General features: G+C 43.9%; 1 protein-coding gene across 2 annotated transcripts; it reads right to left on the bottom strand.

Moving 5' to 3' along the window:
- Positions 1-2,103: 2,103 nt before the first annotated feature.
- LOC119446661 (solute carrier family 13 member 5-like) lies at positions 2,104-16,885 on the bottom strand. 2 transcript variants are annotated; one of them, XR_005190802.2, is made up of 9 exons: positions 16,633-16,885; positions 13,454-13,603; positions 11,899-12,014; positions 11,259-11,425; positions 10,069-10,138; positions 9,353-9,541; positions 9,002-9,124; positions 7,344-7,421; positions 6,637-6,653 (listed from the first exon to the last, which is right to left on the bottom strand). XR_005190802.2 is itself a non-coding variant. In XM_037711155.2 (7 exons), the coding sequence occupies exons 2-7, from the start codon at positions 7,361-7,363 to the stop codon at positions 2,408-2,410; spliced, it is 768 nt and encodes a 255-aa protein (XP_037567083.1). In that variant the 5' UTR covers positions 7,364-7,421; positions 9,002-9,090; the 3' UTR covers positions 2,104-2,407. The 2 variants fall into 2 exon arrangements, 1 of the variants encoding a protein (XP_037567083.1); XM_037711155.2 differs by lacking the exons at positions 9,353-9,541; positions 10,069-10,138; positions 11,259-11,425; ... (1 more) ...; positions 13,454-13,603; positions 16,633-16,885 and adding exons at positions 2,104-2,569; positions 2,713-2,850; positions 3,843-4,004; positions 5,665-5,845 and having other exon boundaries at positions 6,549-6,653; positions 9,002-9,090.
- Positions 16,886-18,368: the final 1,483 nt, after the last annotated feature.

Raw genomic sequence — 18,368 nt, 5'->3', positions numbered from 1 at the left:
GGTGAATCGCCAATGTGCTATTACGTGCCTCGAAATTTTTATGAGCTACTTAAGAACACATTTTTTATTGAGTTGATCTTACTAAATACAAGCTTGTATATTTTGTTTAGAAAACATTTAATACATTTCTTCTCTTTCTTATTGTTTAAAAGTTCTGTATACCATCTGTCAATTATTATAACTCATTTAGCTTAATATCGTTGAAACGGCCACCTCTACCGTGCGTCACCATGCAAGTCTCCTTCGGCTTTCATGAGCCCTTGCTAGTTTGTTTAAGTACGCTGCGTTGAAATAAATGTTTATTATTATTGTAACTATTACATTCACCTTCATCACCCTCAACTTGTTTATAGAAAAGGCAACTGTTGACATTAACGTATCTGCAAATATGAAAGTTCTAATTTGTAATACGCATATCGTGTCTCACTGATACGAGCGAAGTCCAGTTCTTGGATTGGCGTTGAAGTAAAAACGCGCGAGTGCTTTGAAAGTAAAATTTTATTTGCGGCAATATTTCTTCAATGTCATGAAAATCGGCGTCGCTGTAAGCGGCGCGAAACTGTAGTTATACCACTTCATGAGTGTGCAACTCGCAGTGCGAGAGAATTGTGCCGGGTGCTTCAGGGAAGGCATGACGCTGTTATGAAACGCTGCACGCGAGAGATGAAGACACATTTTTTCAGGCAACACATCATTCGCAGCGACGGACATCAGGGTTTATGTCGTAATTAGTGACGGACGGGATACTGAAATGAAATTCACTGACGATCTTTTTTATTAAACAATATGAGGAAATGAAATAATTGCGAAAATGAGGCTATAGGCAGCACGCAAAGTATGCTCGTATGCTACAAATTTTGTAATTTTCACCAATTTTGTTCTCATTCGCTCTCAGGATTGGTCGGCCCCCATTCATACGAAATTTGCTTAGTTCAGGCAAGCGTGAAGCATGGTCCAGCGCCCGTATACATTCACGAAACTTATTATTGATAGAGTTTCCTCATTGTTATAGCGTTCGTGCGCCCACCACTCGTGTTACCTATTGGCCTCACAAAGGCACTCACGCAGCTCTTAAGAAAGAAAAGCTCAGTGAATTTTTGATTAGTTTTAAATTGCTGTGAACGTGTCAAAATTTCGTGGGCAGCTTTCGTTTTCCAGATCTCTCTCTCCGTACTGAGCACGGTGTAAGGTACATACTCTTTAGGCGAGGACACTCGCCAGACTCGATCGACCAGATAAAGTAGCAAAGGCGCGCGCCGATCTGCCCGGTGACGGCAGCGGATACCTATCGGCAGTACGACGCAACTTCAACACAGAAAGCTCTTTATTGGTTTAATCTCCCGTTGTTATAGCAACCGGTGGTTCGCGGGAAATCCGAAATGATTGAGTGACACACGAAAGTAGGTCACCGGGGAGAGGGCTTGCGCGCGTTCCTTGCCGGCGCACGCTCTCGCGTGCGTTCTAACTGAAGTTGCGTCGTTCCGCCGATAGGTATTCGCTGCCGTCACAGCCCCGATAGACGCGCGCCCGTGCTACTTTATCTGGTCGATCGCGTCTAGCAAGCAAGCCGAGAAGTGTTCCCACCTAAAGAGTGTATATCTTACACCGTGGTACTGAGTAACGACAAAGAATAAAGGCTGATCTTATTTGAATTTGGCCGGGAATTCCAGAAACTTCTCTTTAGAATGCTCCTACGTCACAATCTGCCTGCTCACGGTACAAAGCCAACAAGACGTGACAATATACCGGTAAAGTTTTTTTCCTGACTTACGATAAACGTTGGATGAGACGGGATAAAGTGCCCCAGACAGGCTGGACGAGGTAGTAGTTAGTAGAAATCCATCATGTGGCGTGGCTGGCAGTGGCTCCACAAATCGTTTAAAACTTACACGCGAACGATGACAAGACCTTCTTTGACAAAGACATTTCTACCTATCTTAACGTCGGCCAACCTGCCTAAGGTGCTTTATCCCGTTCCATTCAACTTTTATTCCACGGTGTGTTTCCATCTGTTCGCGCCTAACTTGACTTTGGATTCACTGACTAGAGGAAGGAAATTGAAGAAAATAAACGGGAGGGAAAAAGCTGAAATGGAAGGGAAAACAAATTAATGGTACCAACTAAATGATTCACAGAGGTGTATGAGACTATGCGGAACATTGTCGCACCCTCGACATTATAAAGAACCACGTTCGGGAGAATTTTCACGAATCGAGATATCTTGTTTCATTCACATTATTCGCATTGCCGTCAGTCAATAATTTGGCGTCGTGGTGGCTCGCCCGATTTTGTGTACACTACATGGTCAGATGGAAGTAATCAGATTGGCATACCAGCAAACACATGTGCTACCTCCTTTTTTGTACATTCAGGCATAGACCTTCCCGGTCCCACAAGAAAAAAAAATCTAAGTTTGCCCAGGAACGACAGTAGTGCTGACGTTTCCTGTGGTGACAGCCGACACCCAGTCAGCTTCTTGAAACATGCCGAAGATTGGGTCGCCCAGAACGTATGTTACCACCACTGTCACAACCATGGTGATGATTTTTGCCAGAAATCCAGGAACAACCTGCAAGTTTGGAGACATGCATTGCTGGTCAGCGATGACATTGCCAGAGTGGTACTGCCGGTCTATTTGTGTTTCTGCCAATAACTGTCGTCTTCCACCGCAACGGATGGCACCTATCTCTGTTCTTTTAACCTGGGGCGTACCATTTCCATTATTGTGAGCCGGCCGTGCTCGTAAACCATGGCGTTCGCCGGCGTCCCCACGGGCAACAGGAAGGCGTAGTTGCTGGCGATCGTCGTTGGTATCATGAACAGCAGGGGGTTCAGGTTCAGGTCCTCTGCCTTGAAATATCCAGGGAAAAGAATGAATTCAGCAGGGCTTTGTGTGTTCATTCGGAGTTATTGTGAACTAGGTTTCGCAAAACTTCATCCACGTCATGCCAGTTTTGTTTGAAATATTGCGCGTGATTTGTGCGGTTACTCATAGTGCGGTTACTCATAGTGCGGTTACTCATAGTGCGGCTACTCATAGTGCGGTTACTCATAGTGCGGTTACTCATAGTGCGGTTACAGCTATTGCCTGAAACGGCATATCGTTTGTTATTCCTTGCAACCACTGCCTCAGAGCAAAGACCAAGTACCATAACTGTATGCGTCAATTCAGCATTCTTGCCTTTCCTATATTTATCTCTCTCAACATTGTATTTTCTCTACTCGTGCTCGTTCAGAAACACTTAATGTGCTACCTTAACTGTGGTACATCGTTACTCAGCCGTTTTCTTTTTCATTCAGAACTCCTACGTAGGCTGCAAACAAGGTTATGTCTTGTGTATGTTTTGTTTTTTTTTATTTGAAGAATTTGCTGTAAGCCATAGTGAGAAAAATATAACCAAAAGCAGGTAGAAGCTGCAACAACGTCTCCGAGAACTTGTTCGCCATGCAACCATTTAGTTTTGGCTTATTGCGGATAAGATAATTTATTTATTTATTTATTCACCAAATTAATTAATTAATTAATTAATTAATTAATATAATACTGCCAGCTGCCAAAGCAGGAGTGGTGAATTTAGCAAGAGAGGCATTGACAATTATCGCGGGAACATTTGTGTCCCTAAGTACAATGAAAGAATTTTGAAAGAGCCAAAAATGAAAAAAGAAAGATTACCAGTTAAAAGAAACAAGTTCTAAGTGTAGCACTTTGCAACAGTTGATTGCTACAAAAACAAAAAAAAAGTTGTTCGTTACCATAGTGTTTATGAGCACCCGTTATTTCTCTTACGATACAAAACGCTCAGACCGAATAGCAAGGACACATGCTGCGTCAGATCGCTCACCAGCACAGCAAAAACTGGTAGAAGGACGGTGCATGTTCCGCAGTTGCTGATGAGCTCGGACATGAAGGAGCAGATGATGCTCAGGCAAATCATGAGTGGACCGGGTGACAAGTGGCCCAGTTCGGCCAGTTTCTGCCCCAGTTGCTCCGACAAGCCCGACACCTGCGGCCACACAACGCCGGAGAAAGTATGTCTGAGACGAGCCTGTAGGTGTACAGGTCCACGCAGCGTGCAGATCTTACATACGTTCCCGACACACAGGGTGGGTGGAAGAATGAAATCAGGCAGAAACCATCTCAGAGTAACTGTCGACGGTAATGCGATTAGCATTGCAGCAATGTAGCTACACACCGTATTGTATCGTATGTTCCCGCCGAAACGTGTCATGTGCGAGGCGTGAACGGCAGCTCGGCTTTTCTCTCCCTCTGGACACGCTATGTCATCTAGCAGCGCCGCCACGAAGTCTGCGCGCGGCGCGTGTCTCAATATATATTCAGGTAAGGTTGTCGGAATATACATGACGCGGGTTTGATTCCGCCCAGCACCGGATAAATTTTAAAGGATTTTTTTTTTTGTCATTGAAGAGAATGGTCATTTTCTCATTTCCCTTTTGGACCACGGACTAGCCAGTGATCCGAGTTGGCTTGAAAAGGGTTAAATCAAGACAGAAAAACATACATACAAACATACCTTGAATTGGGTCAAGTTCCAAAAGAATGCTAATCACATTTTAAAAAATCGCCATCTCCAAGGGTTGGCATGGAATTGATGGTCCACTAAATCGCCTACGAAACTATGGATAACACATTTGATTTCTAGTTGTATCTTAGAATGCGAGCAAACTATAATCTCTCACGTGGGCTTCTCGATCCGGAAACTGTCTAAAGCTACCGTACGTTGCCAATTTATTGGAAACAATGAAAGTTCAATTTTTTTACTCACTACAGCAAAATGCCGTGGTAGCGCGTCTCATCTCGCACAAAAGTAGAAACGAGAGTATCGGGATGGCACTTCCCTGCGTGCTTAAGCAAGGTTTAAACCCATAAAGCAAGCATAATACCGACCTAACGAAGAGCACATGTGTCCGTTCAACAAAATCGTTGCTGCCCCAGTTCCACTTGGACATTTAGGGCTACTTATAACCCGAAGTAGTGAAGCTGCAATAAATTTCTTAAGTTATCATTATCACCTTGACAGGAAAACCCACCCATCGTACACTTCCTTTAATATTATATATACGCATATACCAGAGGCTAAATTCAAAGGAAACTTTCCCCCAACGAAGTTCTAAATCCATTGCTTTTTTTTTTTTTCGTTAGGTTACGGATTCAGCTACCTTAGTAGTCAATATTCCAGCTGCCGTTGCTCAAGGAGCTCCTTCGCAGGCCAGATTTTACTTTATGCTGTTTGTTGACAGTATTACACCTTATCTAATTCCAATCTGTTGTTGTTCAATGCTAGGGACAACAAACAGACAAGGAAGAAAGGGACTGCGGCTTATATCCTTGTGCAGGAAAAACAGCTTGTCTGATATTTAACCCAATTGTCGAAAGATCTCATATCTCCCAACCCTGCATGGTTTTCGACGAAGTGCGTTCACTTTGATTGGAGCATGAGCACAGTAAAGATAGAGCTTTAAGTCAAGGGACGCAAACGGCTTATGTTATCGAATGTAAACTTCTGTAATGTACACTGTCCGCCAACACGAAAACTCGTTAAAGTTGACTTAAACATGAAACAGTGAGTCACTCCTGCACAACGGAGTTCCCAGCACACTGTCTTATAGCGAGCTTCGTACGCCATCACACTACGTTTTGCTTACACGCATGGCTTCAGCGATGGCGAAGCCGCTGCCAATGAGAAGGATGACGCTCCATTGCAGCTTAGCTTGCACCATTTTCCATGTCAACAGGACGGGGCCTCTGAAGCCCTTCTGAGGCTTCGAAGGAATCATGAACAGCAGAATCACTGGTATCATCACTGCTGTGGCGTCCTTAGGCTTTCTGCGGTAGGAAAGGAACGGATAAATCAGTATAAACCAGCAGGCAACGAGATATGTAGATATTGGGTGGTCTTGCGGTCACGATTGGGGTCGTTTACTGGATTGCCTTGGAAAATGTTCCTTCATGTTGTCATGACAGCGGTGACGTCGTGATGAACATGTCATGGTAGTGCAAAATGAAAGTGCGCCCTCTTTTATTTTCAGGGAAATGGGGTTTTGAATTGCCACATAAAAAAAAATTATCACTGAAGATGTACGAATGTTTTTTACATATGTTTTACTCACGTTTAATGTCAAGGCACTGTGTTATAAGCGCCTCAGCCTGTATGCTATCAGTGGCTAGACCCCTTATCACTTAACACATTTGATTTCTATAAATTATCTTCCGTCGTACCTGTCGAGTTTAATTATTTTTTCATATCATGTCGTAAAACTGGGGCCATGAAACGCGAGGTTAGAAGCTTGGAATACTTGTACTGCATACCAATATGATGCTATACTGTAAACAATGATTTTCAATATAATTAGTGACTTCTTTCTTTTTCAGCCTAATGTAACGGCATTAGGAACGTCTACGCGGAACCTACGGTTATCACGTGGATTCTACATAAGTCGGGCAGCAAATGAACAAGGTAATCACTGATCATTTATAAAAATGGGTACCTGTTTGTTTGGACAAGCACGTTATTCAAATATACACTCACATGACTCCGAAGTATGTCGCCCACCCTTTGGCGAACATGGGGTCCCGGAAAAGCCAGAGAAACACCAGCAATATGAACAGGAGCAGGACTGCAACTTCGTGAAACCTGTGGCGTTGTCAACATTGTCAGATTAAGAAATCTCCGGTAAGAAGGGGGAGCAGTCTGCAATGAACTCTGTGACAATGTAATATGGGCATAACTTAATGAAAATCGAGGCAAAGTAAATTACTTCCAAGTATAAAGTCACACACGTTGTTGCATCATAAAGCTGCTTGCCGCGTTATCGCTAAATAATCGTTATTAATTTATGAGCAATACACGCCGAGACACTAACATACTTCGCAGAAGTACTCCAGACGTGGCTGGAGGTAATCTTTCTTGAAGGGAAAACTTATAATCACTTATGAGAAGCAAAAGAAAATTGAGGTGAACTACTAGTTCGTCTTCATTTTCTATTGACAGAATACTTGTTATACCGAAAAGTGATGCTGATGACGAAGCACCTGAAGCAAACAAGAACTTAAGTAACTACTACTTACTGTGTGTCATTGTTGCGATTGTTGTTACCATTTCTCATTGTAAACAGAATTTAATACCGCTGAAGTGTCCAATGACGGACTCTTGCTTGCTTTTAATCACTTTGCGGATCTAAACAACTAGTGAAGCACTGCTTCATTGGGAGCAGCATTAAGTTTTAGTAAACCCTATAAAGCACCCATGTATTTAGCTAGATCTATGCAACTTGTACAGCTGGGGCTAACTTAGTACTCCGTTTTCTTGCTTTCTTTGACGTACTTGATGGGTCCGAGTGCCATGTAGTTGCGACGAATTGCAGCTATGGCGTAGTTGCTGCTTTCTTTCCCGAGGTTTGGACTGAAACGATAGTTGACAAAGTGCGTGAGTGTAGCTTTTCTGCAGCTTAAAGCAGAAAACGCTCCGAGTCGTCGATAAAAATGCTCATTGTCGTGCAAAGGGAAGGTGCAAATCCTTCAACACTTTTTCTACGCCGTGGTGGCGAAAACAATAAAGCCTCCTGGTTACGTGATACGTTTATCTGCCGGTTGCTATCAGAAAGCATGGATATATCGGTACAGGCTACTTTTTTTTTACTACCCTTTGGCTTTGTAAATACATTGCCCGCCATGGTAGCTTAGGTACTATATATGGCGGTGCGCTGCTGAAGGCTCCAGGATGCGGGTTCGATCCCGACCGCGGCGGCCTCATTTCTATCGAACCGGAATGCAAAAACACTTGCGTTTTATACTTCCGTGCTAAAGAACACAAGGCAGTAAAAATTAATCTGGAGTCCCCCACTACAACATGCCTCATAATTGCGAGTAAAATCCCAGAAAGGGTAATTTTTTGCAATACATTAGGTCATCTTGCTTTAATTTCAACGGCCAGCCTTATTCTTCTCAGGAGATGCATAGAATCACTGGGAGCTTATTAACTATACGGAACTGGACACGTCTTATTGAATCGAGGTTTGCCAGAGAGGAACATCGTCTTCTACTGATTTTTTAGAAACGACCGCCGTGCTGTGCGCAGTCTCTTTTCAAAGTAAATGTCAGGTTCATATCACGGCGAGACATTATTCAATCTTCAAAAGAAGTCAGCGCAGACTACAAGCGACCGGGCGGTTGGTCGGTCAGTCGGTGTTAGCATGCAGTCTGGGCCGGCAATAGCTGCGCCTGTTCGGCTCTTTCGCTGTTCGGTAATCTGCTACCACATGTCTGTGAGTTCAGTTTCGCGTAGATAGGCAAGTAGAAGGTGTGAGACCTCTTACAAACTATCCTCGGCCCTTCGGTGAACATTACGCTCTGAATAGACGCGTTCGGATATTCTTAAGCTGGCAGGTTGTCAAATAAAGTCTTCTTTTTGACATTGAAGTGCGGGCAGGACCAAACGAACTCTCCCACGTCGCGAATTTCTTGACATAATGTGCACTATGGAGAGGTACCCAGTTTTGAGCGCCCCTGCTGGAGTGCAAGCCTATCCTGTTCTTATTATATAAGTTGAGTGACTTCCAATTGGTTAAGCCCCTTGACTACACACTGCTCATGTGGTGGGGTCCAAAACGACCAAAAGTGGAAGCGAACTACGCCTTTTTAGAACCGGTGGCCAATCGGTTCTCTGACTGTTGGTGACCTTGAGAGAGCTTCTTTTGCAATAGCGTCCCCTCTATCATTCCTAGGGATACGAACATGGGAGCGTATCTTCTGAAAAAAAAATTATGCTATCATTTGCTTCTCACATTCTTGATGAATACCAGTAGTACATAAGCATAAAGGTTGCATGAGATTACACGTTGCGTATGGTGCAATCAAACATAATTTTACGCACCAAATGTGTCTGTGGAGCTTTTAAGTTACCGCGTATGAGCTGCATAACATTTTTTTTTCATAATTTTTTTTAATCGTTCAAACTTCGATGTTGCTTATAAATGGACTTACGTTTTTCAAGAGAAGAAGAACGGAACGACGATGAGGAATACGAGGGCCGTTCCAATTAGGGCAATCGGCAATGCGAAGAACATCCACAGCGCATATTCCACAGGGGCTCGTTCTTCGTATAGGCTGCAACGGCATAATGGAACAACGGCTAAACTTAATTACTACAATAGCTATAGATTATACTCGCCTACAATCTTCTACGTTCTACTTTACTCGAAGGAATCCTCGCCGCACCTCTTTACTGTGTACAATACATTATTGTCTCTTCTTTTATCCAAATTGTATCATATAGTGGCTCTTTGAAGATATCTACCTAGTGGCTCCTCTATATGTCGCAAAGTATTGACTCACTCTTCGATGACGAACTTGAAGACTACGTTGGAAGCGCCACTGGTGATCGTCGTGATGGTCCCAATGTTGGCGCCGTACAGGACGCTTAGGTATAGAAGCACACGAACGCGATGTTCGGTTGCCTTGTCGATGTGCGAATACTGGTTCTTCGGCTTTATCGGAATCACCACATCGGACTCCCCTTCGTCACTGCACGGAAGTTCAACAAGGCGTGCATTTATTCGTTTTGTCTAAGGGACTCCCATGTTTTTTGCTACAGTATATTTTCTGCCCGTATGTTCCTTCCCGTAAACGTGAGCGAGTTTTTCAGTCTTCTTGGATGTGCTTAGTGTACGCAATTCTTTCCCAGACGGTAATCGTTTTCATGATAATCGTACTGCATCCTGCGTTGACGAAATAGCTGCGCTGCTCGCTCTACGTGTTCTTTCTTAATATGAGTGATCTTGCACTGTTTCTTCCAATGAACATGCGATGTTATCGACGAGGAACTTCAATTGTTGTTTTATTCTGGCCTAGATATTGATGGGCATTAGTGGTAGGCAAATGACAGCATGCAGAAGTGTGTGATAGACTTCGTCGAGGAGAGCTAAGACCAAAGTATACGTTTTGAATATCAAGTGAAAGGTAGCAAGTGTCAGTAAGTTCGCTGCTGTGAAATATTCGTGATAAGAAATTTACGAATTGAACGAAGCTTGCACGATTGTAGTCAGGCGTACCCATCCTGATGCGGGATCAGCTTGGTGTTGCCATTGGCAGCAGCAGCTTTATCGACGCGCTCTCTGAGTGCTGCAGGCAGAAAATGAAAAGTAAATGTCAGTGAAATGCACAGAAAGATTTAGCGCGCACATAAGCCTTCTGAAGTAATCGGAAAACACAGCATTTAAGTGTGAGAAACACTGTATCAACATCTCTGATGTAGCACTGTGGCATGTGCTCGAGCATTTCATCACGGACGTTTATATAAAGGCAGGTATGTATATTGGGTATCAAAGAATGGGTAATTTCAGAGGAAGTTCTCTCTCTCCACCCCCTCTCTTTTTCGCTGCTAGCCTAAGCCGGTTAGACAACCGATCTCTCGCAGAAAACACTTTGTTGCCATTGCGACAAACTTATTCACTGCCGTTTTTTTTTATTATTGAAATGACAGTAAAAAGAAAGAGATGTAGTCACCCTATAATGGTGACGTCTACTCCTTTTCGCATAGCAGAAGCAACAATATAAGTAGTGAGAAAATGAAAAGGAACAACGTCACAGGGCCAGAACTCCACAGCACACAGTCCTATACACCCACAAGCATACAAATATAAAAGGCAAAGACAAGTCACACCACACTGAGTTTGTAAACATACTCACAAACACGCACAAGTGGCCGCGATGTAGACTCTATATACTAGAGTTTCTAAGCGGATTCACTACTCGCATTAATTCCAATGTGACTCACAGAGTATTGAGGGTCACTTCGTAAAATGCTGCATACTTAATGGAAAGACAGTGCCAATATCTTGAGGCTATGAATGAATAAATTGGCTTATAACGTTACTTTGCATGGCCGTTTTAAGTGAACTGCAGCATACTTACGCTATGAGCCAATCGTTTCTTTGAAAGAATAGCTCAACTTATTCTAGCGATGGGTCCTTAACACAGGTTATGATCCAATCAATTCCTCCCAAGGTCCATGGATAAGGACACTGTGTTCACTTATACATAATTTCTCGTTCACCCAAAAAACACTTAAATCGCAGTGCCTTGCCTGAGATAGCCAATAATTAGCCTAATAAATAAACCAGATTTTTTATTTGAGACTTGTCACTTTTCTCTTTTCGGACGTCAGTAATGGGCGTATATGAATATAGGCAGTTATAATACCGCGGACGGTAACACCACTAAGGACAACAGAGGAAGGTACCTGCTATCCCCTCGACATCGATGTTACCCCGCGAAAGGCTCCTGCGCCTCTCCTGAAGCAGCTCGTGCGAGAGCGAGTTAATCACCGGCATCATCATAGCGGTGATGGCAACGTTGTTGATCCAGATGGACAGGAACATGGAGATGAACATAATGCCGAACACAAGCCTGCGTCATGACGCGCCAAAATGACTCCAGGATGTAACTCCATGGTTATATTTCTCGCAACCCACGTCTACAACATGACGTATGGGCAATTATTCTACAACGATGCATTCTAGCTGTTGCTTTAATATTCGTTATGCAATCTAGAGCGTGATAGGGTGCTGACAAGAATGTTTTTCACATTGTTTGAATGCAGTGACCCCACGCTAATTCAGGCATATTACAGGACATCGAGACGATCCTTTTATCGTTTGCATATTGGCAGTCACACCGTGAATTTAGCATCCCCTTTAGAATCTTCCGCTTAGCATCTCACGTTGGCAGCACTAAAATGCATGCTCTCTGGAAATGGTATAATCCTGTGTTTTGCCATGCTCCTAGCATCATAGCAAGCTGACTCTACGTAGGCTTCGTGCGAAGGCATACGACCGTGCTCTGGTATTTAAACAGCGTTGGTCAAAGAAACAAAAGCTCACATTTTTATGCCTGTGCCCAGCATGCAGAGAGTCTTCAGGGCTATTCTTTGATGCAAGTGAGAATGTTCAATAGCAATAGCCATTATCAGAGCCCCAACAAACATGATGTTCGTTTCCTGGAGTAAAGAAGAAAACATGCCCATAAGTTCGGGTAGGTTTCTTAAGTTTTCGATTTATAATGCCCCACCGCAGATATATTTACTCACAACGTTATTGTATTCGCGTATGTAAAGTTCCTAGTGTTATGTTATAGGACTGTGCTCGGTGTGCTACAACAATTCTGCACTAATCGTGTGGTCTTGGCCTTATCGGATCTGCCTGCCTCAATTCAAAACAGGGGCAGCTGTCATCTTAAATCCTGGGGTTTTACGTGCCAAAACCACGATCTGATTATGAGTCATGCTGTAGTGGGAGACTCCGGATTAATTTTGACCACTTGGCTTTCTTTAATGTGCATCTAAACTTAAGTAAACGGCCGTTTTTCATATATCCCCCCCCCCCCCCCCCCCCCCCCCCCCCCCCCCCCCCATTTTCGAAATGATGCCGCCACGGCGGGGATCAGACATGCGAACTCGAGCTTAGCGATGCAACGCTATCCACTTGGCTCTCGCAGCGTGTAATCTTTCTGTGTAGCACAATACTGAACCGAACAGTTCAGAGATTCAACAAAGAAAACGGAAAAGCTCAACAGCAAACTATTAAGGTGTTGTCTTGTTTAACGTTACATTGTTGGTTACTTGTTGGTTACCTTAGTGGCAACTATCGAAGCTGTTCAGTGCTTGATTTCATGCAGGTTATTGTCGTACATGGAGGCCACATTATAGCTAGAGGGGTGAGGTATGGGGGCGACGTAAAGGGGGCGCCCGGCAATAATAAGTGTATGTTTACACTTATAAACCTACCGCATACGAAACAGAGATTTAATAGTCGCAAATAAATAAATTCCACGAGTTTAGCGTTACTCTTGTAGCTTCTTCCCATCCAGGACACTTCAAATGGAACATTGTTGAGAACCAACGTAAATACCTACCATTATTATAAAAACTGCACTTGAAACTCGACTCAACATTCAAACTCAGCCACTCATTTGTTTATTAATTTTCTTCCATGTAAGGGGAAATATGACCAACTGTATTGCTATCTGCTTCTCCATAGACTACAAATTGTTCCCTACCTAGACTAAAAATGGACTACAAAAAGTGATTAAAAAATGATAACACGAGGTGACATGAGAGCATTCTTGTAAACGTGCTTAGACATTTAATTGAGTAAAAACGGAAAAAAAAGAGCACACTGCAACAAAACGGCACGTTCCGCAATTTCTGAGATTGGACAGAGGTCATTATAGGCACCACCAATAGGAGGCTAAAGCTCAGAGATATGATAGTTGGATAAGTTGAAGGAAATCAACTGCGTAAATGATGTTCACATAAAAAATGACAGCAGATTTCGATCTAGCCTGTATGGAAGGTTTCATAATCAGAAATTTGTTTTTGCAATTTCTTCGTAATATGAAAGGAGCCGAAAGATCTATATTTCATGCTTGTATACTTACATTCATGTAGAGTGCACACGTCTGCTCCGTCGTAAGAACTCCGAGCATCGGAAGCAGTACGATAGGGATCAGAGACGTTGCTCCGAGTGGGATGGGCTCTATGATCCAGTAGAGTCCCACGACAGCTACGATGTAAGCACAACGAGATTTCTGCAAAGTGTAGGGTCCATTACGCTCTATAGGTGCGAATCCATCATCTCGTCAACGTCCGGCGCACACAGAAGAGTGATCATTTATATATTTATGGACGTCTTATTATGTTTCACCTACTCTTCTATCAATTCATCAAATCTTCAATTCACCATATCTTCCACGTGTGGCAGCCACAGTAATGTTGTCATTTATATCTGCATAAACCTCACATACGAAGCCTTGCATTATTTATTATTTTTTTTTGGGGGGGGGGGGGGGGGAGGCGGCGGGGCTTAGTTGTGAGATGGCGGAGCGCATCGGTAACAGTTTGCCATAGGCCATAGTTATCCAAGTTGGCCTAGTTTTTGCCATAGGTGGCTAGTCTATTTCCGTGAAAGGCAGTCTTTCATGCTTGAGCCTACTCTTGTCTAAAATGCTCAAAATACTTTTTATAGCGCAGGTGCTATACGACTCAATGTGTTGTAATGTTGGACTCAATGCGTTGAACTATGCCTCAATGCGTTGGGTATGGCTCAATGCGTTTGAATGTCCACCACGAGAAGCACACCCCTTCCGTACTACCGATATAAATCACGAAAAAAAATTTGTCGCAGTTTCGCCCGAAAGGCGAAGCAGCAAATTGCGATAGCAAATTAGTAGAGAGCTATACGGAGCAAGGATAGTAGTTTTATCAGCTGTATAAACTTGGACATGCAGCAGCACCAGCAACGCGCAGAACTGTTGTCGACGCCGTCGGCGTTTTGCCCGCGTTCGCACCGAACGGGCGCGGAATTTTTATATAAATACGTATTTGGTGCCGCAGCTAAACGTCGCCTCCCCTCCCTCCCTCCCGTCCCCCCACAGCCTTTCGCGCGACGGAAAAAGTTGCGTTTGCTCTCTATATATGGAAAGTAGGAAAGAGACGCTTAATTCTGCAGCCCTTCAGGGAGCACGGCGCAGGGCGCTGAGCCGTGCTCCCTCAAGGGCTGCAGAAGATAGCGTCAACCTTTCCCTTTCCCTCAAGAACCACTTATCATCATCACTTATCATCGGCGCAGAACGCGCGTTTGCTCTCCGACGTGCGTTCGCTCCCCGTGAAAGCGCGCGTCTCTCGCGCCCCTTCACTCGCACATACAGCGTCCGGAGCGAGGCAATGATTTCATCGCCGTTGACGTCATACGGAACCTCACGGCGACGACGACGGTGATGCCGACGGCACAAATCTGCTTTGGAGTGTCCATATAATTGCTATCGCAATAAAACTTATTGACATATTGGATGCAGCAAGCACAATGAAATCGGAAAGGGAACTTCTGCATGTCAGGAGCAACGTTTGAAATAAATTAGAAGTGTGGAGGATGATCAGTCGCAATTTAACAAGTTAACAAAGTTATGTTAATTACTTTTTGTAGCTCTGTGGGATATCCAACAGTTCGTTTTAGCACTGTCGCGCTTGTCAAAGTGACCGTTGGTAGAAAGTCATTAGAAAGTTGGCAGTGTTCCTTATGAGGAACATGCTGGATATACTTGAAAATTGTAGGTGTAATAGGAATACCACACTAAATTATGAAATGTGTGGTAATTTAAAGTACCTCTCCGTGCTTGCCGGGGCCCAAAATATGCACCGTTGGTGAAATAATGGGCTAAAAAAGTTGCAACTTCGTAGGCATAAAGTGTTCAAGTGTGCTTTTGGAGGAACACAATGAAATAAATTCAGAATTGTATATACTATATGGGAGCCGTATGAAATTTATATACAAAATGCCGCTTGTTACAGCCGCTAATGATATTTAAGATTTATTGTTGTTATCAAATGGCTTAACATTTGTGGTTCAAACTTTGCACACCTACACGTTTGAACCAACGGTTTAAATTATCTTTCAGCGTTAAAAATGGTAATTTACCTCAAAAACGCTCCAAGGCTTTAACAGCGTGCCCCTTTAGTGCCGTGGCCTTTTTGTCTCGGTCGCTGCTTCTTTGGAGTTTGGGTTGCAAACTTGCGCATATCTGCCGTTCTTTTTTTTTTATCTTCTCTAGAACGACGTTAAAGGGAATTCTTACCACTGTAGATTTTCCCTTGGTACGGACGCCGAATGAGAGCTTTCGTCGTGTGTTTCACGTGTCACAATTAGCACCAGGGATTTTTGGTTGATATGATGACACAATGTTAGCAGCAATCTGTTCATTATCCCTTTCTTGCGTGTTTAAGCTTACACCTCAGACGAGGCAAAAGAAGGCAGACAGAAGACAATTAAACGCTTTTTCTTAGCGCTTGTCCCTCGTTTGCCTTCTTTTGTCCCGCCCAATGTGTGCGCCAGTTAAACCTTCAAATATGAGCCAACTAGCCTAACGACACGTTGTGTTAATTCTTTCGATGGGTCCACAACCTTATCAGTGTCTAAAGAGTGGAGCTCAAATTACCGTTGCCACGAGTGAGTTACATGGAAATACAAAAAGAAAAAGGAAGTCCCCAAGAACAGCCACAACGGGCATATTTTACCAACGAGAAATGTCATCTCTCTACGGGCTAAAATAGATGTTCCACATCCGCCCACCATGGTTCTGAGTGGCGCTGGTTAACACACCTAGGGCTAGATCTAATAAACATAAATAGCCAAGTTAGTGGACAGATTGATGGCCGTCGCCGTAGCACAATTGATATAGGGCAACGCACGCGTAATGCGGAGGTTGCGGGTTCGGCTCCCGCCGGCGCCAAGTTATCTTTTCGTCCACTTTCGTTGCCATTTTCTTCATTATTTTCTACATTCCAATTTCAATCACACTTAATTTCCCCGATGCTTTCCTTGGCTTCATTGTCTGTCGGCTTTATGTGGTTATGATTAACAAAATCGAGCCCCTCAGTTCCCCATCTTCTTTCGTTTATCCCTTTACAAGAAATACAACGGGATCGTATGCTTAGACGACTCTAATCAGAACTGTTTCGTCCTTCTAATATTAATATTGCTGCGATTATCTGGGATAGAGGTGTACTTCCGTAATTCACGCGTAACGTATATGCATCAAATACAACTTTTATAACGGCATACCTGAGCGTCTTCGAGAAACAGTAAAGGTAGCAGAACGAGCGGAATCAGCACCATCAAGATTTGCCTCCAATGTCTGAGAGCTTGAGCCGCAACCGTCTTCGCACTCGCCATGATGGGAGCTCAAGAAGCTCAAGATAGGATTTTCAGTGACTTCCGTACGACATTCGCGTCCGGCAGTGCTCTGCTCTGGGCTGAGAACGCACAGCGTGAGGTAAGCTTGCGTAAAGTGAAAAAAGCTCGTTGACGCTTCCGCGGAGTAGGGCGACCTGCTGCGGTGAGCACTGGAATCGTTTCCGGGAAAGGAGGGTAAGAGCAGCGGGTTTCGCCACAGCAGCTGGCTCAGTTTGCATACCTAGACGCGAGCAACCCCGTGAGCTAACTACGCATGTCACTTACTCGCGCCTTGACAGTGACTGCGGTAGGTCTCTCGTCATTCTATTGTGAGCAGTCTGTTGCGTCTGCTTCGCTGTTTCTATCGGTTAGCGAATGGGACGGAGAGGAACGTATATTAAGAGCTGGTTCTCTTCTGGCACTTCACTGACAATGTGATGTAATATGTGACTAACAGGAGAAGCTTACTTTCAAAACGCTTCATTGAGCAGTCCGGCTTACATGTAAGAAAACACGTGATGAGAAAGCGGCTGAATGCTAGTAATTGTGCACGTGATTCTATTTTAATGGTCTATTGCATTGAAGGAGGAGCAAGATACGAACGACTTTTTCGTGACTGTTCACTCTGAAGGGCAGTGTTGTATACCGAACAAAACCAGGCAAATAGTAGTATTACATATTTAAAAAAATACCATGTGCATCTATTTCAATGGCGATAGCTTGCTTTTATAGTAGAAAAAAGAGAAAAGAAAAAATAGCCTATTCTCACATGTAAGCAGCAAAAATGCGAGAATTTTGTGCAACTTCCGTGCTCTACATGCTGTTATATTGACCTGAAATAGCTGTTCGAAAGGAGAGCCGTAACTTATTGCGGATATGCATAAACGTTTCAGAAGTTTCCGTCTTTCTTCACAAAGCGAATTACTTGCCGATTCATACCCTGCGATTGATTTAGTCAATGTCGACATCGCGGCTGTGTTAGACTGGTTGATTGAGTCATTCATTCGATTTATTGCATGGTTGAATGATTTAGCGATGATTCTATTCTTATTGTCGAGTAGCCAGCTTCAACCTGGCAGCTTCCCTCGAATAATTGATGGAATAATTAAGAACGAGCATAGCGAGTGCGCTCTGACCACACATTGCCTGAGAAATCGCACTTGTGGTTGATGTTTTTCCTGGTTGGTATCAGAGTTTTTATTCGTTGCAGCTTCCGTAACATGAAGCCTCGTACAACTCTTACTGGGACAGTTTTAGTCATTTCGGCGGAGAGGAGTTTCACTGCAAAGTGCTATCCAACCAGAATAAAACTCGAATATTAGTTCCCTTTCCGTATTCGCCGGAGTGCATTACACTGATGTATGGCAAAGAAGTCCGACACGGCTGTGGACAACACGAAGGACGCCGACAGAAAGACGCAACAGCGTAGGCTTAGCCAGTCACACCAGGAACAGCGTCTAGCCCGAGTCCCACTTTAGTAGCGCTGGCGATCCGACTGCGGAGCTCTGCACGGCGCACTTCTTCCTTACATCTTCCCCCCTCATTGAAGACGGTGCCGCACATGAGAGGTCTACGGCGTAGTGAGGACGAATGGCTCGTGATACGGCTTGAGCCAATTTACGTGC

This window comes from Dermacentor silvarum, chromosome 3, assembly GCF_013339745.2.
Source record: "Dermacentor silvarum isolate Dsil-2018 chromosome 3, BIME_Dsil_1.4, whole genome shotgun sequence".
NCBI lineage: Eukaryota > Metazoa > Arthropoda > Arachnida > Ixodida > Ixodidae > Dermacentor > Dermacentor silvarum.
The sequence above is the reverse complement of the archived record's forward strand: the minus strand, read 5'-3'. Positions and strand labels throughout refer to the sequence as shown.

Coding starts and splice junctions, on each gene's coding strand:
- LOC119446661 (XM_037711155.2), bottom strand. CDS start 7,363: ATGGCACTCGGACCCATCAA. Junction 6,654..7,343: donor ATGGCACTCGGACCCATCAA/GTACGTCAAAGA, acceptor ACAACGCCACAG/GTTTCACGAAGTTGCAGTCC. Junction 2,851..3,842: donor TACCAGTTTTTGCTGTGCTG/GTGAGCGATCTG, acceptor GGATATTTCAAG/GCAGAGGACCTGAACCTGAA.